The sequence below is a fragment of the Triplophysa rosa genome, linkage group LG1, assembly GCF_024868665.1.
Source record: "Triplophysa rosa linkage group LG1, Trosa_1v2, whole genome shotgun sequence".
Taxonomy (NCBI): domain Eukaryota; kingdom Metazoa; phylum Chordata; class Actinopteri; order Cypriniformes; family Nemacheilidae; genus Triplophysa; species Triplophysa rosa.
In genome coordinates, this window is record NC_079890.1 from 21,313,267 (window position 1) to 21,331,997 (window position 18,731).

Here is an 18,731-nt window from a genome sequence, read left to right on the forward strand (position 1 = left end):
ACTCGGATTAGCCGCTCACCATTGTCTGTGCCCGACCTGCTGTTGCAGTAAATTGGCTAGCCATGCTGTTGCTGCTTTCAAAATATCCAAGCTAACTGTGACAAGAAGGTCCCCGAAGACCTCTTCAGATGCAGAGAAAAAGGTCAAACATTGACCTAATGAAGACGGATGGAGGTGGACAGTGTCTACATGTGTTGTGGATGATGGTTGGCCTGTGGAATGCATTGTGTGCTTTGCACGCCGTGTTATTTTAGAGCAGCGCTTCTCCCATTTGGCCGTAACATAGGTCAACTCAAATATAAGATCTGTTATTGACCCCCTTTTAAGGGTTCTCGCTGTAAAATTGGGTAAAATTGCACACTGCCCTAGTGCCCTTACTGGAAGATTGTACATTTTCGAGACTGTAGTATTTACCGAAGCTTAAGCTAGAATTTTGCATAATTGCAAATAGACTCATACGTTTCATTAGCCACATGGATGCCGACTGTTTATTTAAATGGAATGTGGCGAATTATTCAAATGGTTTTATTTGTAGCATGTTATCTATTTATGAAGCATGTAGATTTACATTAAAAGTATTTAGTTCTTTGAGATGCACTCTTTGGAGTGAATGATTGAAATGCATGTTGACAGGTGCTTTAATACATTTGTGTTTGTTGTTGTAGCTGCAACACAAAGGATGGTTTTCTCTCTTCTGTCTGAATACTTCTTTGGTACTGAGGATAAATTCTCCCACTCCACTTTAAAAGATGTGGCACAGTTTCAGTAATTCCCTGTTTTATTTCTGTTTCTCTTTGATCTGTCTGCTGTCACCCTGTCTTCAAGAGTGGAAAAATTGTAGGGCATATCTGTTCAAATCCTTGGTACTCTTTTGTTCCTGGCCTCTCAAAGTGTCACCGTGATGACCAGAAGTGAATAGGTAAGATTAGGTATTGCAATTTCTGCAGAATGTAAAATGACAGTTCAGGTGTAAACATACGTATGGGAAGCATTCAGGAATTGCGCTTGTATTGATTCTTTTTTTTGATGGCTCCAGCTGTTATTTTGTGTTATTTAGCATGAGGTCTGGAGCACGGTTTGTAGTACATGAGCAACACCCGTATTGCCGTACAGCTGTGTGTAAATGCAACAGGCACAAAAACTATAAACCAGTCATCAATATTTTAACATTTTCATTATCCGGGCTAATTTAAACCAACTGCACTGTTAATCTTCCACAACCTGTTGATTGCTCCGCTTTTCGACACATTTCTGGAGGGCGGCCATAACTGTGTTTTCAGAAAGGCTCCTGTCAGTGGCGCCAGGCTACACAGTCTCAAATTGGAATGTGGCACTGGCCTGGGAATACAGCCAAGATTTAAATTAGACAATAACCTCTGGCCCCTCAAAAGGCTCCTCTCTGCAGCTGTAGGCTGATCCATTTGTTTAATATGGTGCTGTATTCGGCAGAATAATGAGCTGATGTATGAGTCGGCTCTTAACAGTTTGTGTTTCACAGACCCATCAACTGGCAGGCAATGCATCCACTGCAAACAGCTATACAGAAAGTGTACAGTGTGTAAGGGTCATTAAATACACACTAACACTGTCTGAATTTATCTCGGAAAGATTAGTAATGAAAATGATGGATGCAATACTGCTGAGGGAGATTCGAGGAGTGAATTTTATGTAGAACGAGGGAATGAGTGTAACCTTTTATAGGATATTGGATAACATTATTTTTACACATTATCTTATATTTACACAATATGGTTTATTGGATTTTTTATTTTTTATGTACTGTATATACAGTATGTTTTAATTTTTCACTCATACACATTTTTACATTTTGTACATTTCTAGCTGCTTAAATTATGTTTAATTATGTATAAAAATAACATTAAAGTGATAGTTCACCCCAAAATGAAAATTCTGTAATCATTTACTCACCCTCTTGCCATTTTAAAGTATGACTTTCTTCTGTGGAACACAAAAGAAAATATTTTGAAGAATGTTGGTAACTGAACAATGGTACCATTCTCTTTTATATGGACATAAAACCAATGCAAGTCAATGAGTCAATTATTTTGTGTTCTGCGGAAGAAAGAAAGCCATACAGGTGTGAAATGACATGAGGGGCAGAAAATGATGACAAAATGATCATTTTTTGTGTGAATTGAGCCTTTAATTTATAAAAATAACATTAAAAATAAAAATGCAAAACGCTCAATGTTAGTTCATGATACCGAGTGTAACCAAATGTCAATGAATCAAACCATTTGGAAAGTGTTACCGTTTTATGCTGTTACTTTTTAGATATCAGCATCCATACAATCTATTTCCTCACTTTCCTGAGATTGTGTGCGTAAGTGACTGAGCGTCCGGTTCTATTGTGGGAATCTCTGAAGCTATATCCAGGGTGTTTTCTGTGGTAGAGAGCCAATAGTGCTGTACCCAGCGAGATCAAAGATGAAGCTTTGGCTTGTCAGTGCTTCTTTAAAGGTTTTCTGTAAGGATTCAAATAGCAGAGCTGGTGTGTGACTTGAACACAGGAAGGTATGGGGGCTGTCATTAATCGGAGCTATGTAGATAAGACAAAACGGCCCTCTGGTGCGAGTCTCTTACACAGCAGAAACAGATGCTGGTGCAGTGGGAGGTGGCGGTTCATCCCTCGTACACTTCTGCGTGTCTTCTGTGGTGTACTTTAAAATATGTGGTCAAATAGATGGACACATTGTGCGTTGGCGCCATACATGATTGTTATTGCTATTAAGATTGTACTTAGTTAAGTGTTTGTAATATATGCTGAAATAAATGTACTTAATTTACTCAATTAATTTACTTTATACATCTATTTCATATCATTCGCCTGGTGGGAAAAATCTCATGTAGTTGTCAGACTTCATTTTAGTCACTTGTAGCTCCATAACTGCATTTTGGAAATGGTCCCGCAAATCTTCTCTGTATTACTTTTCCCAATATGTTTGTACCCAATTAGCTGATATACGGAGAGCCGTCATAGCATCATGTAATTCAATTCTTGTAAATTGTTCATAATCCATTATACACACAATTCTGCCAGTCTTGGGTTTTTTTCTCTGCGTGGTGTGATTAGAAAAGAATAGAACAGCGTTAAAGAGAGAGGTAGAAGAAAGAGTGGGAGAGAAAGAGGTGACTGTCTAAAGCAGATTATGATTGTGTTCTCTCTGTGTGTGGTAGTTTCATGTAATGATTTTAGCTTTAAACTGACTTTTGGTGATCGATTCCTCCTGCAGATCAGAACAGCCCTGCTTCAGGCTCTTTGTGTGGGCCTACTGAGCAAAGACGTCAGTTTACAAATTCCCCCTGTGAGAAGATGTGTGTAGTTTTATGTTTGTGCGTGTAGCACTCTTTTATAAATATAGCTGTGTTTTTGTCCATTAATTCACACTAGGTCTGCAACCTGAAGTTTGCCATCTTTTAATTAATAAGGACGGAAGGTGTTATATTTATACTAAAATAAACTGATGAATACGTCAAACTTTGGTATGTTTGTCCAACTCTCCCACTCGCATATAATGACATTATTACCTCAGTAATTCTACAGACAGACCATTGGCCACGATCACAGACTTCACAAGTGGATATTTACTGTTTGGTTTATTTCAGGTTGCTGTAATATTGTTTTACCCCCTGGGTGATTGAATTCAGTGTTGTAATAATAGCTTATTTTCCCTTTGGAAACACTTGCATAAGAATATATAAACACTAAGGTTATGAAATTCTGCCTGGTATGGACGCTGGGGTCCAAAATCAGTCAAACCCTTCAAGCATGCTTAAGTATCATTTACGTCACATTTTATAAAAGCAATAAGATGGAGGTTGTGTGTTACAGTAGTTTTACACAAACACACAACCTTGGTTAGAGGTCGACCGATTGATCGGCCGATTTTTGGGATTTTTTTAATTCATCGGCATTGGACGATTGTGCAGCAAACTAGGCCGATTAACAGGCAGGTGCATCTGTGACGCCTGCTAACTTTTTAACTATCTGATAACTTCAAAAGAAAACGGTAAAACTTAAATTCTTTTAATCCTTCTGTCTTAATCTAGCCTTGTATATTTCATTGATTAAATATGATGCTACTTGAGAATGCGAGTAACGTTTTGGAACGCTATTGTTAGCGAGCCTTCAACCACATAGTTTAGGCTACATGTATGCACGGGTACGGAAACCTGGTGACGAGACCAGCGGCTAAATTATTACAGTTGTCCGCATTGTATAGGTATAAACTCCGACGTTATCAATACTGTTTCTGTACTGGAGAATTTCTCTCCCTCTGAGGCTGCGTGTGAGATGGAGCAACTCGCACTCATGCCTTGTTAACAGTGGTGTAAAGTATTGGGGTAAATGTAATTAGTTACTGTACTTAAGTAACTTTTTGGCTACTTTGTGTCACGGCAGGCGTGAGGAGAACCCAAATGCAGGCAGGCGTGAAGGGGTAAACAGGACACTTTATTTTACACAAAAACACGCAAAACAAAAAACCCACAGTGGGGAACAAAACACGATAATAAATGGAGGAACAAAACAGGCACATAAACTCACTAACCTAAAATACAAGGACTAAGGACCACACTGGAAAAAACTACAATAAACTAACAGACAAAAAACTCACGGAACAGGAACACACAGCACTAGGCACGGAATCAAGACGAACAGGCATGAATACAATACAATCCACGAGCAACAAGACAATGAAACATGAGGACTATTTAAAGGGTAAGACAAACGAAGGATAACGAGTGAGGGCAGGTGTGAAACATAAGACACGGCAGGGAGACAATACAGGAAACGAGAGGGGCGGGGCCAATGACGAGACACTGGAGAGAACGCATATTATTGTCAAAAGGACAATAATATGTTTCTCTCCACACATAACCAAAGACTTTGTCATGGCTCTGCTACAGGACCAAGAAAAACATGACTAATAGAGGCAGAGCCATGCAGAAGCCCCCCCTTTAATGAGCACCACCAGGTGCTCACCAAGGGGTAGACTAACGGGACAAGACAGACTGAGACAGTGACCAAAACAGACAAAACATGGAAAACAAAATCAGACAAGCAAGAATAACAAAGGGACTTGGGTGGAACAAAAAAAACAACAAACATGGGAGGGGGGGTGGGGGAACAAAAGAGTTCATGGGGGGAACAGTCTTAATCCCCGGCTGCACTCGAGGGCGCGGAGTCCTGGGGGATTCTGTGGGTGAAGTCCTGGGGGGGACCACCTACTTGAGCGTCGGAGGGAAAAGGCTGGGACCCGGCTGGAAGGCCGGCTGGACAGGGCTTGACGCCGGCTGGAAGGCCGGCTGGACGCGGCTGGACACCGGCTGGGACGCTCGGCTGGATCACCGGACTGGACGCCGGCGGACCACCGGACTGGACGCCGGCTGCCACCGGACTGGATGCCGGCTGCACCGGACTGGACACAGGACTGGACACAAGACTGGACTCGGCTGGACACAAGACTGGACGCCGGCTGCACCGCTGGTTGGAGTCCACGCTGCCCGCTGCTGCCTCTTCTTCTTCCGCCGAGCCACCCGGCTGGTGGTCGGGTGATGGAAGGAGGTAAAGAAGCACGGCTGGCTCCGGCTGGGACTCCTCGGAGGTGGATCCCCAGGACGCTCGCCTCCCCCGCTTGCCAACGAGGCTGGTGGACGGTGGAGAGGCTGCCGAGAGTGAGGGGGATGGCGTGCCGATGCCCACAACCCCGATCTGCAGGGAACCACCCTCAGGGATCGTGACCAACGGAGATGGGTAGCGGGCACTTGTTGAGACCTGGACTCCGACCGCTCTGCGGCGGAGAGCCAAACGGCGTCGAAGTCCAACGGCCTCAACGCCCTCATCTCCGCCCTTGAGAGTGGATTCCTGAGACCGGAGTTGAACAGCACCGCCAGCTCCTCCTCCCCAAAGACGCCATTCTCGGCGACATCCAGGAACCTCTCCACATACTCGTCCACACTCTCGCTTCCCTGGCGAAGTCCGCAGAGGAGGCGAGCTAGGTGGGACTGTCCAGTGTTCATAATGCTGCCTGCTGGGTTGTGGGGTGGCTCGTGGATTCTGTCAGGGCAGGCGTGAGGAGAACCCAAATGCAGGCAGGCGTGAAGGGGTAAACAGGACACTTTATTTTACACAAAAACACGCAAAACAAAAAACCCACAGTGGGGAACAAAACACGATAATAAATGGAGGAACAAAACAGGCATATAAACTCACTAACCTAAGATACAAGGACTAAGGACCACACTAGAAAAAACTACAATAAACTAACAGACACTAAACTCACGGAACAGGAACACACAGCACTAGGCACGGAATCAAGACGAACAGGCATGAATACAATACAATCCACGAGCAACAAGACAATGAAACATGAGGACTATTTAAAGGGTAAGACAAATGAAGGATAACGAGTGAGGGCAGGTGTGAAACATAAGACACGGCAGGGAGACAATACAGGAAACGAGAGGGGCGGGGCCAATGACGAGACACTGGAGAGAATGCATATTATTGTCAAAAGGACAATAATATGTTTCTCTCCACACATAACCAAAGACTTTGTCATGGCTCTGCTACAGGACCAAGAAAAACATGACTAATAGAGGCAGAGCCATGACACTTTGTAGTTGTACTGAATATTAAAGATATTAGCTACTTTTACTCTCTACTTGACTACATTTTTGAACATGTATATGTACTCTTTACTCCACTACATTTGTAATGACTAATGCAATTACACATTACATTTTGCATGGCACCCATCTTTTTTTTGCAGCAGTTTATTTTTGCTACATAAGATTTAATGTTTCCATTTAAAGGGCATTGAATGTTGTGAATTTTGCCCTTACTTACTGAAACATGGCTTCTTTATGTGAATACGAGTGCAGTATCAGGTAGTTGACAATCGCTGGCTTTGACTTTTTAATTTTACCTAACATTATTTTATTTGTCCGTTATATTGAAGAGACCTTCTTGAAGAATGTTGGTTTACTTATGAGCACTTGAGCTTAAATGAGACTTGGGTGTTTGTAATAGATGTAGGTTATGGTGTCGACCATGATTTGTTGTAATTTTGAGGTGTTCAGTCTTATTATGATTTAAGAAAATAAATGCAATTGCTCTCCTCACGAATCGACTGTTTCTTGTTTTAAACTGACAAGTCTCTTAAGTGTTGAGGACTAGTGCTGCTTTGAGCCTACATTCAGTAAGTATGAGTAAAATACTCAAGTACTGTTAAAATCAGATACTCGAAGACTTTTACTGAAGTCGTTTTGGAATTGGTGACTTGTAACTTGTAATGGAGTCATTTTCACTGCAAGGTATCTGTACTTTTACTTAAGTATGGTTTTCAGGTACTCTTTACACCTCTGCTTGTTAAAAGACAAACTTCTGGCAAAAATGTGTACGTTAACTTTCCTGCTTAAATGTGTCTGTGGGTCGGACTCTGTTTATACTTGATTTGAAAAGACATTTCTTCAATAAATGTTTAATTTAAGCAATATTCTGTATCACTTCTTATTACTTAATTCGATTTAATGAGATGAAGGTGGAAAAAAGAAAATCGGCCAAACATATCGGCCACCGGCTGGCCTGATTTCTAAAAATCGGCATCGGCCAGAGAAAAACCCATATCGGTCGACCTCTAACCTTGGTATAAGTAGACATACAAAGTACATACCTTCAATCACATTCCTATTATATTGTGTAATTGGACCATTTGTTAGTAAGAAAAATAAATTATTATTAAAAGCTAAAAGTGGTCATGTTTATTATAGTTCCATTTACCAATATATACAGCTGTGGAAAAAATTAAGAGACCATTCCAAATCCATCTGCATTCTAGATTGTGGTCATTACAGTCCAGTGTCTGATGAATTTCAACAAAATCAAACCTCAGGAGTGACAAAGTCATCCAAGAGCAATGTGAAAGACTGACAGCATGGCAAGACAAATGGAAACTAAAAATGTATCACATAAAATAATGTTGAGCTTTCCCTAAATGCATGAATTTAAAAGTGAATATTAACTTGTTTTCTTTGTTATTTTGACCTGTTTCTCCGGTTTTTATTTTCTGCAAATAAATGCAAACAGAAAAAATATATATATTTGAAATTTGGGAGTAGTTCACAGCATTAAACAAAAATGATACATTTACCTAAACACATGCCTAAATAGTAAATCAAATTGATTTTTTTTCCGCAGCTGTATACTCTCATAAAAACACAACTGACAAGTAAATGTGTGATTTTTAAACAGCAGTTCTTGTCCTTATGTTGAGTGTAATGTTTGTTCGGTTAATATTCATGAGTTGTGCATGTGTCAGTGATGTGAGGCAGAGAAACAGGTAATGGGATTTAAAACAGAGTGAATGGTGATGATGTGAATGAATAACTTAAAGCCTGGAGCAGTGCTACTACTACACGCACACACACACATGCATAGTCGCACACACTTACACACATCTTTCACTCCCCTTATTGTTTGTATTATGTAGACTCGCATTAGTGAAGAAATGAGGCATAAACTTTTTTCCATCTTCTTGTGATCTCTCTCAGTGTGATTCTCTTTCTCTGTCATGTGATAGCTTCTTTTATTATTCTCCATTTTCATGGTGATGGGTAGGAGGTAATTGTTGTATTGTAACGTAATGGTCCATACAGGACACCCTAAAAATATTGTCAATATTACTCTTAAGCAGATAACATTTGCTTTTTATAAACTACTCCCAGCTTACATGTCCTCTCCAATTATTTAAACACAAAAAGCACAACAAACAAAGACATTAAATGTACCTAGGGAGGGATACAGTAAACAGGAGACCGAGCACCAGTACAACGGTGTGCAGTATTGTGATATGATCACAACGGTTAAGAGGGTGTTGCAGAGCAACAGTGAAGCAAACAGCACAGAATGATGGTCATTTTTCAGTGTGTCTATTTTCAGAAAGACATCAAACTGCTGACATCACGGTGCTGTATTGTGTAGACAGCACCAGGTGAGTTCTACAAAAGGCCTCCTCAACCCAAAACACCTGCTCTCCAAGACCTGCAGCTGCCGGCAGGCTCGTGTTTGCGTGTTTGTGTTGCGCATGGGTAGATGCGTATGCGTGCTGGTTAGACTTTTAACATATCGGCTCATTCTTTCTCCATCTCCCCCACTCTTTCTCTCTCTTACTCTCTCTCCAGGGCATAGACTAATTAATGGATACCATTCGCAGTTGATTAGCTACAGTTCCTTCGGTAATTACATTCGCATACTAACCACTCAGACAAAAAGATGAGGGCGAGAGAGAGAACAAAGCAAGGGAGAAATAAATTAATGCTCTTCTCATTCTGCTCTGATCTTAATTTGTTTCTGCTATTGTTTTGCCTCCACAATAAGATAAGAAAGCTCCTTTTCCCTCTTTTTTCGACTCTTCTGGTTGTGTAACATCTGAAGGAATCACTTTGTTATAATAACAGACAAAAGCTTGCTGTTGGTTGCTGTATTGAATCAGGGCCTTGAGGCTGTTGTGGACATTACTTTCTTTGGCCGTTCTGGTTGATGTTTGTGTGTGCGTGTGTGTGTGTGTGTGTGTGTGTGTGTGTGTGTGTGTGTGTGTGTTTGCATGATTTGTCTGGTTATAGAGGGCCCTCTGTGCTGGCCCTCCAGCTGCTAACCCATAATTCCTCATTTTGCTGGCCCATTGTTCCTACCTGTCAGTGTGTTTGTGTCTCTGAAGAAAAGATAGGATGGCTGCCATTTCAACAATTTTCTATCATGTATGATACTATGATTTAGAGGGATACAAATAGAAGAAAGCATTAGAAGAACAGCTCAGTTTAGAAGCGAAGCTCTAAAATACTATGTCCTGTACAATACACAGCACAATTTTATCTTTTCACATGTCCTCGAAATTTATTTGCATATTGTTTTTAAATGCTCAGGCCACAACTGCTCTCATTTATGCAACTTATTTTTTCTGTTGGCGAGTCCAAACCCACCCTACCCATAATATAACCTGCTGTGTTGATGTAACGAACACAGCAATCCATCATCATGTCTGCGTAGTCATTTAGCACTGGTAATACGTCTTTGTGACTCACCCCCACCTTTGTAATGCAAAGATAATTTCTCCGTTACAGCCACACCTGTCTCTCACACACACATTTTATACATGTTTGAGGTGAATAAGCAATAGGGGGTTGTTTTTATTACAAGTGTACTTTTACATGTTACCATCTATTTATAATTTATTCTTAATACAATCAGGCTACACATTTTCTCTTTATTTGCTTTTCTTGGAAAACAAACCCCTGATCACAGAGTTTTTAGTGCTTTACCAGTTGAACTACAAGAAGGGTAAACTAATGAATAAATGAACTTTCTGCTCTGCTACTGTTTCCTAGTAAAAATAATGTTTTATATATCATTTATGTGCAGATGTAGTTGCTATTTTGTACCAAGCTGAAAGTCGACTACAAAAAGAGAGACAACTTTAATGACTAGTGTTTTCTTCCTTGTTTCTTTTGCAGTTTGGGAATAACAACAACTACATGAACATGGCTGATGCCAATGGAGCTCTACTAGGGGCAGATGTGAGTATTTCTAAACTAGAAATTTCTAAACTATCACAAGCTATATCACTGACACTGGGACTTCTAAATTGTCGTTTCCGTGCATAACCTCATATTGTTTTAAAACAAAGCCAATTAGCTGTTTAAGTTTAAAAGAAAAGAGTCATTTCAGCGGCAGGTGTGCAGCTGCTACATTTACATAAAACATGATTTGCTCCATCCATGCTTCCCTGATCTGCTATGGGATTTTCCGTAAAGCCTAAAGCTTGTTACGCCAGTGGCTATCTGTTCGTCTATTCCAGCTGTTATAATCTGACTGAATGAGTCCTCCAGCGGTGCCGGTATGTTTATGTACCTGGTAAAAGCGAGTGGCTCTATATTGAGGTTGTGAAACAAAGGGGTCGCAGCATTGAGATGGGATTAGCATTCATTTTGTGAGGGAATATACTACTGGAATCCTGCCAGTGAACTGTAGATGAAAGCTCAAGCATCAAGCAATACGTGTGTAAACACCAATCCCATACTCGCCTAAAGATACAATAAAGCTAGTAAAAAGTGTCAGTTCTTATTATAGTCACTCTGTTTTCCGTCATTGAGTCTGACAATACAGTATACCTCTCTGCTTCCATAATACAATATATGTTGTTGCTCAGTGTTACATTGTCACCCCTGCCTGATTTCCATCAGATTTCCAATGCAAATCTCCCTCCCCTTAACATCTCAACGGCATTGATAGACTCATGCTGGCTAAGCAAAGATAATGTGTGCACCTGTTTGTTTATGCTTGTAGTGTCAACTTGCTTTTTAAAAATGTTTTTATTTGAAGTGCCAGCAGTGAAGCTTTGTCATGGGCCTTAAGCAGCGTTGGGTGTAACTAGTTACTAAGTAATTAGTTACTGTAATTTAATTACTTTACTTTTAAAGGGGAAAGTAAGGGATTACTTTTATTTTTCCTGTAATTTAATTACAGTTACTTCTGATGTAATTGAACTTAATACTGTGTAATATATTCAATAGTGGAAATGACATCAAAATTATAAGTCTAACTTTAAAATGTATGCTTTAATGTCTCCTTCTCACATTTGTAATACATTGATCAGTTAATACAAATAATTTATGTAGTTATTTATTTATCTTTTAATGAATTAAAAGAGCCGTTTCATGTCTATCCTTGAATCAATTCTAATCACGGATGTAGGATATAGAAAGTAATTAGTAATAAGTAATTAAATACTTTTTGGAGAGAGTAATTTGTACAGTAATCTAATTACACTATTGCATATGTAATTAGTAACTAGTAATTAATTACTTTTTCAGAGTAACTTACCCAACACGGCCCGTAAGCACATATGATCGGGTTGGTTGCAATCTCCATGAACTCTTGTGATAAAACTATTACTTTGCCGAGGCAAAGATTTTTTTAGCGTTGATGGATATTTTTAAGAGAAATAAAGTGCATATATCCTCCTACATACAGCAGATGGTATTATGGCACATGACAGTGAAATTAAAGCATTAACATTTGAATACATTTTTTGGGCACACCTCTAGTATGTTGGGACAGGTATTGTTTCATGTAACTCATGCTGAGAAGAAATTAAAGGCATTTTACCTTAGTGACTACTGTAATTTCACAGTGTGATAGGTTTTCTGTGAGCTAGCTCTTTCATTAATCTGCTTAATGTGTCATCTTTAGGAGAGAGAGAGAGAGAGAGAGAGAGAGAGAGGCTGAGCAACTCTCGAGTCTAATACTGTGCCGTATGTGTATAAAACATTTGGTGTTGCCATAAACCAAGACTATATACATTTATATTTTAAAATAGACCTTCAACAATAAGATCCAGTTTGGCCATCTTGATTCATGCTAATAACATTTATCTTGAGAGATGAATAGGATTTCACGTACAATAATATATGTAAACGCTGTTATCTTAAAGTTCGTAATGAAACACTATATGGAAACAGAATATCACGGTGGTCAATCAGGTGACCTCTCCCTTCCTGCTTTATAACTGAAACTGATACCATCATATTTTGTTCCACTCAGCGAGATCACTCATCACGCACAATCTCATTACATACGTGTAATCACTACTGTATATGTAGAAATGGATTCGAAATGGCCGGTATTCCGAGAGGGCCAATTCGGAGCCATTGTCATCTGAGTAGCGGTTCTCTCTCTCTGCTTGACTGATATTAGGAGCTCTGCCTTATCGATTTTTCTTACCAGCAAGCTCAGTAATTGTGATGCACTGCCTTTTAACAAGTGCTGCTTAGGACTCTGCTGAATCAGTTTACTAAATCTACAAAATGAAAGGGGTTATTGTTTTTTAATCTGTGCTATTGGTTTACCTTGGTTATCATATTAGTTGTAGCATATTAGGGTTGATAAAAGGATGGATGGATGCAGGCTGAATATTGATACAGATCTGTAGTGTTTGTTTAATTTTCTATGTATTGTTTTTAATTCAGTATACAGCATTTATCTTTTACGGTGTAGATTCAACAAAAATGTATGATTATTCAGCCTGAATTCACAGGAATTCAAAGTTATTTTACCAGGTGGCTTATTCGTATGAATTTGTATTTTGTGAATCGTACAAAAACGTACGACTACTAGAAAAAAAACAACACTGAAGCCCCACACCTAAACCTAACGTGACTGGCGCGAAAGCAAATTGTACTAAAATGTGAATAAGATTGTACAAATTAGCCACCTCATAAAATAGTATGTTTGTGCCGTGATATTGTGTTGGATTATTAGAGAAAAGCAAGAATGAAGGTCCACACAAAGTCTTCTTTAAAAGCCAAACCAAGTTCAGACCTCTTTGAGTTAACAAAAAATGTAAATTGAGAGGAAAATCTAACGTTTTCCTTACATTGACTGTTTGTCTTAAGTTTTCAGGTCACATTCAAGTCACAATCACACTTAAAGGGATAGTTCCCCCAAAAATGAAAATTCTGTCATCATTTACTCACCCTCTTGTCATTTCAAACCTGTACGATTTTCTTTTTTCTGCAGAACACAAAAGAAGATATTGACAATAGTATTTAATGGGTACCGCTGTTGTTCGGTTACCAACATTCTTCAAAATTTGTTCCGCAGAAAAAAGTAAGTCACACAAGTTTGAAATGACAAGAGGTTGAGTAAATGACTACAGAATTTTTGGGTGAACAGTGATTTTCTCCACTATTTACATGTTCTGGCACCGATTCTGCAGCCATCTTTGTTCACATACACCCTCCGGTGTTTTATCGCCTCACCCCCACAACATTGCGAGCTACACCAGACAGGCCCGAAGCACATCTCAATTCTCATTTACCCAAACCGACTCGATTGCTGCCTCCCACAGCAGATGGTAATTTAATGTCTGTTTTCTCTCTTTCCACTCATTGTGTTCAGTCAGGTGTTCAGTGTTGTGTTTTGTTGTGTTGAAAGGTCAGTGTCATTTTAGTTATGCTCTGATGTGAAAAAAATGAAGAAAGAGACTCTTCCTCGCATTTGATCTTTGAATGTCATATCAGATCTTACAGTACAGCTGTGTTGTTAGGACATTTAGGTCGGGCACTGCTAGTTTTCCCTCTCTTTCTTATGCTCTGCGGTTGTTGTACTGTGAACATGCTGGCACTGCAGGTCTTATTCATAGAGAAAGGTCATGAAGTAAAGTAAATGAAAAGAGATCCTCTCTCTCTCTCTCTCTCTCTCGGTCTGGTCCTTTCTGCTCCCCTTTCACTCCACCAATGTCTTTATTTCTTTCTCCACATGTCCTGTGATTTGCCTGTGTTATATCTGGAGCGATCTTGTCTCATGATTATTATTTATGCCTCGATGCTGCTGTTTTGATTAACACACTGTTAACTGCTACAATGCCACAGGGAGGGGAAATGAGTTTGTAGCTGTGTGTTAATGGAGAATTGGGAGACAGAGCTGTGCCGGCCACTAATGGTTTTAAATGGAGTTAATGTGAACATGTGTTAGGAGCTGCAAGCCCCTGGCCTTCACCATGCTCAACACACTACTGCCTTTACAAGATCCACTACTTACAGCTGTGAAAAAGTGCTGTAAGTTAAATGCTGGAGTGGAGCCATATAAAAATATAAAAGAAAAAATGGGAGTGGCAATAAAACAGTTTCTTAGACTTAAACTTCAGCTGGATCTCATCATACAGTCATTGACTGAGCTTCAAATATATATGTGTATGTGCATGTGCATTTGAGTGTTGGAGGGTGGGTCAGGTTTTGCCTAACATTGTGTCCAAATGTTCCCACAAGAATAGTTAAACCTCAAATCTCCTACACTCTTAAAAATAAAGGTGCTTCACGAATCACGATGCCATAGAAGAACGATTTTTGGTTCCACAAAGAACCATTCAGTCAAAGGTTCTTTAAAGAACCATCTCTTTCTTACCTTTTCGTAATCTGAAGAATCTTTTTTTAACCACAAAGAACCTTTTGTGAAGCAGAAAGGTTCTTCAGATGTTAGAGGTTTTTTATGAAACCATTTAGACAAAAAAGGTTCTTCTATGGCATCGTGATTTGTGAAGTGCCTTTATTTTTAAGAGTGTACATTAGAATCTGTGTTTGAATTGCACTGAAAGGGAGAAGATTGTTTTTCTTTTATAAAAAATAAAAAATTATCTTAACAATTGAGAAATTGGGAAATAGCATGACAGATAAGATATAATTTTAAGAGCAGAAAAGAGAAATAAAGTTGAACATAATGTTTGCATGATGTTGATGTGGTTTAAGCAAATGTATTGGACACAATACATAGTTTTTTAATACAAAAGCACAAAAAAATGAGGAGCAGATTTTAATTCTATCTTTAGAAACTGAACACAGGCGAATTAAATATGATATGCTGTAATTCACTGACAGAGGGATTTAGTCATGTGATGAGCAGATTTGTACAACTAATAGAAACAAAGTGTGACACATCTGGCCACAAAAAATAATCAATGTGAATGTCCTGTAAATCCATTAGTCCAGTTCCATCATTTCCTTTTCTCCTCAAACAAACATCATCCAGCTCAGATTAAGTAGTTTTCATTATGTCCTCCTGCTTGTGTGATAGCGGTGCAGTATTTCATTTCAGAGTCAGATGTCTTGTATTTTCACATCCTGTTTCATGGAGAATGTAATGGATAAAGGATAAACATTTTCTTGCACGAGATTTAAATAGGTTTTCTTATCTTTGCTATTTGGGTCAAGAGTTATTTCACAGCTCGGAGAGATTAAACGTGTTTCCAGTTTATGAGAAATCCGCAGGCTGTGTTTACTTTCTACAGCTATTGTCCTTGTAACATGTTATTAAGAACATACACAGCTATGGTTAGCGGTGGCTGCGGAAATTCATCTGCATCGCAGATGGCTCTGCTGCTATTTTATAACTTCTTTTTAATTACTTTAAAACTTGGCATTTCCGATTATCTCCTTTGTCTTCTCTTTAGACGTTTCACACTCCGAGTCTTGGCGACGAGGAGTTTGAAATACCCCCTATCACCCCTCCCCCAGAAGTGGAGTCTGGTATGGGCCTTCAAGAGGTGGGCTCAACTTACCCTGGGCTACCTGACCACCCCAACCCTCATCGGGGATCATTCACCCCACAGTTCCCACCCCAGAGCCTGGAGCTCCCCTCAATCACCATCTCCAGAAACATGATGGAGCAGGAAGGTGGACAAATGAACAATGGGCACCCAGGGGTAAGGACCCAGGTTATTCTTACATTATAAAGATCTTATTGTTTGCAAATGTTGTTATGCAAGGGATGAAAAAGTTATATTTCAAACATTCCGTTCACCCCCAGCTACATTTTTCTGAATAAATTGTAGATGTTTTTCCTTCTCTAAATGTAAATAAGTTTGCCAAAGGTGTTCCGTGCAAAACAAATTAAGGCGGCTGATATACCTTGCTGGTATATGTTGTTGTTATAAAAGTGGATTTTTACTTGTAAACAGTTGAGAACAGACAGCAGTCTTGCCAAAAGGCAATGCATGCAGTAAAACATTGTCAGATTTAGCTGAATATAATCATTCTGTAACCTTGTATCGCTGTGATGACCTATACAATAAAAAGAAAGGTCTAGGCAAGCATTTGCTTCATAACAATCATGTTTTACGATCAAGCTTTTATGGCTGTTAATTCTGATCGAGAAATGGCTTCTAAATGCCACAGAGATGGATTCAGCGATGAGGAAGCTTTGAAAATGCCACGGCCTGACTAGATATATTAAAATCACTATTATAAGAATAAAATCACTGTCAAAGAACTTTGAATACATTAAAGGACACAAAATGACATTAGCTGGCAGATGACGTGTAGCAGACATCTGTGCGTGCGTTTTTCATGAGCTTGAATCTGAAAAAATGACTCTTTTTCTACTTATGTGTACATATGGAATTATACATCTTTATTTACATTCCAATATCGACAGGCACCATCAAGTTTTACTGCTCTTCTCCTGGCCATCCACGCTGCTGGCGAGTAAAATAATTGCAGCTTTTAATATATCTGTGCTGCATAAGTGACCGCCGGAAGGCTTTTTGCCTAAAGAATTTTCATTACATGCTCAGTTAAGCTCGTATGCAGCCGGAAAAAAAAACGGAACCTTGACACAATTACAACGTGGACGGTTCTCACCGCACTGTGAAGGGATTAGATTCGTTTCCCCAACATTATTCCTCTTTAGCAGCTATTTCTGTGGACACTGCCGGTGATTGTGTGGGGACTATATTAGCGGGATTGGGGAGAATGAGGGCACTCTGCTCTGCGTCTGGTGGCATTGTGACCATCCCTCGGAATCTTTTCTGTCGCTCATCACTCCGTGTCCTCCTGAAAGACTCTCAGTCTCTCCTCTTAATGGAATTGATCTCAGTTTGTCCTGCTCTCTGGGACTTGTGCGGACAGCGTCGTGCCGTTGAATCAGTGTCTTATATTTGTAAAGGACTCGGCAGGGAAGTTAGATCTGTAACCTCTAGCGTCGTCCTTTAGTGATTTTGATGTATTTTAGATTTTGTAATAATCTAATGTAGTATGACGGCCCAAAGAGGACGATTCAGGATCACATTGATGTAATCTTTCAGAGGATATATGAGCAGCAAGGCATAACCCAGAAATGCACAGAAAAACGAGACATTCTGCTTCAAATGATATAAAAGTATTGCATCTGTAGTTGTGTGTGAAGGTAAATCGGATTGTTCTATGAGGCACGTCTAAGAGATTAGAACAGGCTAGTTTCATTTGCCTTCCGTGTTCCTGAATTTGTGCCAGATATTCCTCTAATTCCTTCCCTCTGACGCTGCACGTCTGTCAGGTGAAATTAGCCGCAGATGCTGCTGGACAAACCCAGCTTGGCGAAATCCATTTCTCAGCTGTGAAGAAGCCTGGCAGGATTTTGAATGTGAAGTCATTATTTATTTAATCTGTTCTCCTAACAAGCTCCTACATCTCGCTCGAGTATCGTTGGATGTGACTGGCGCTCTGCGCAGGCCAGATCTGATGAGGATCTGATAGGGATGGGCATTTTTTTTTATCATATTTCATTTCGAGTACTGGACAGGTTTGAAAAACGAGTACTCGATTAATTGGGGGCGGGGCGTGTCCCCCGTACCATGGTGACAATGAAAAGATTTTACACTGATAGGAAAATGTATGTTAATACAACTATAAGATTGAGTAAATAATTAAATCGACACTGTTAGATTATTAAAAATTCACTATCAACGTTTTTGAAAATAAAGTAAACATTTAAAAGAAATATCAGCGTGAGATGAAACGTCATCTCTACCCTGTCACATTTCTGTCTGTCAGTGTCTGACGGTAAAGTCTCTTAATATGCTCGTCTGACATGTCTGTCTGATAGTAGTGCTCTCACCTGACATTTTGTGTCCAAATATACTGGTGCGGGAGCTCAGCTTCCATGGGAATGGATTGAAAACGCTCGCCCTGCCCTGCGAGCGGCGCGAATACAACACTAAAATCCATTATAAACAGAAATTCTGTGCCCACTGGATGCAGCGCAAAGAGACGCAACAAACGTCCAGTTTTTGCTTTCGGAATGTTGCATCGCGCCGCTCGCGTGCGGTGTAACGTTAGACAGAGTGTAAGATGATAACGGATCAAACTTGTAGTAGATTTGTATGTTTTGTATGCTGCTT

At 39.7% G+C, this 18,731-nt stretch overlaps 1 protein-coding gene across 1 annotated transcript in view; it reads left to right on the plus strand.

Annotated features, from left to right (window-relative positions):
- tox3 (TOX high mobility group box family member 3) overlaps positions 1-18,731 on the plus strand; it is a 49,812-nt gene that overhangs the window by 18,539 nt on the left and 12,542 nt on the right. Inside the window, exons 2-3 of the mRNA XM_057345790.1 lie at positions 10,534-10,596; positions 16,026-16,277. Of these exons, the coding sequence (XP_057201773.1) occupies positions 10,534-10,596; positions 16,026-16,277 (315 nt within the window). The remainder of the gene's footprint in view (positions 1-10,533; positions 10,597-16,025; positions 16,278-18,731) is intronic.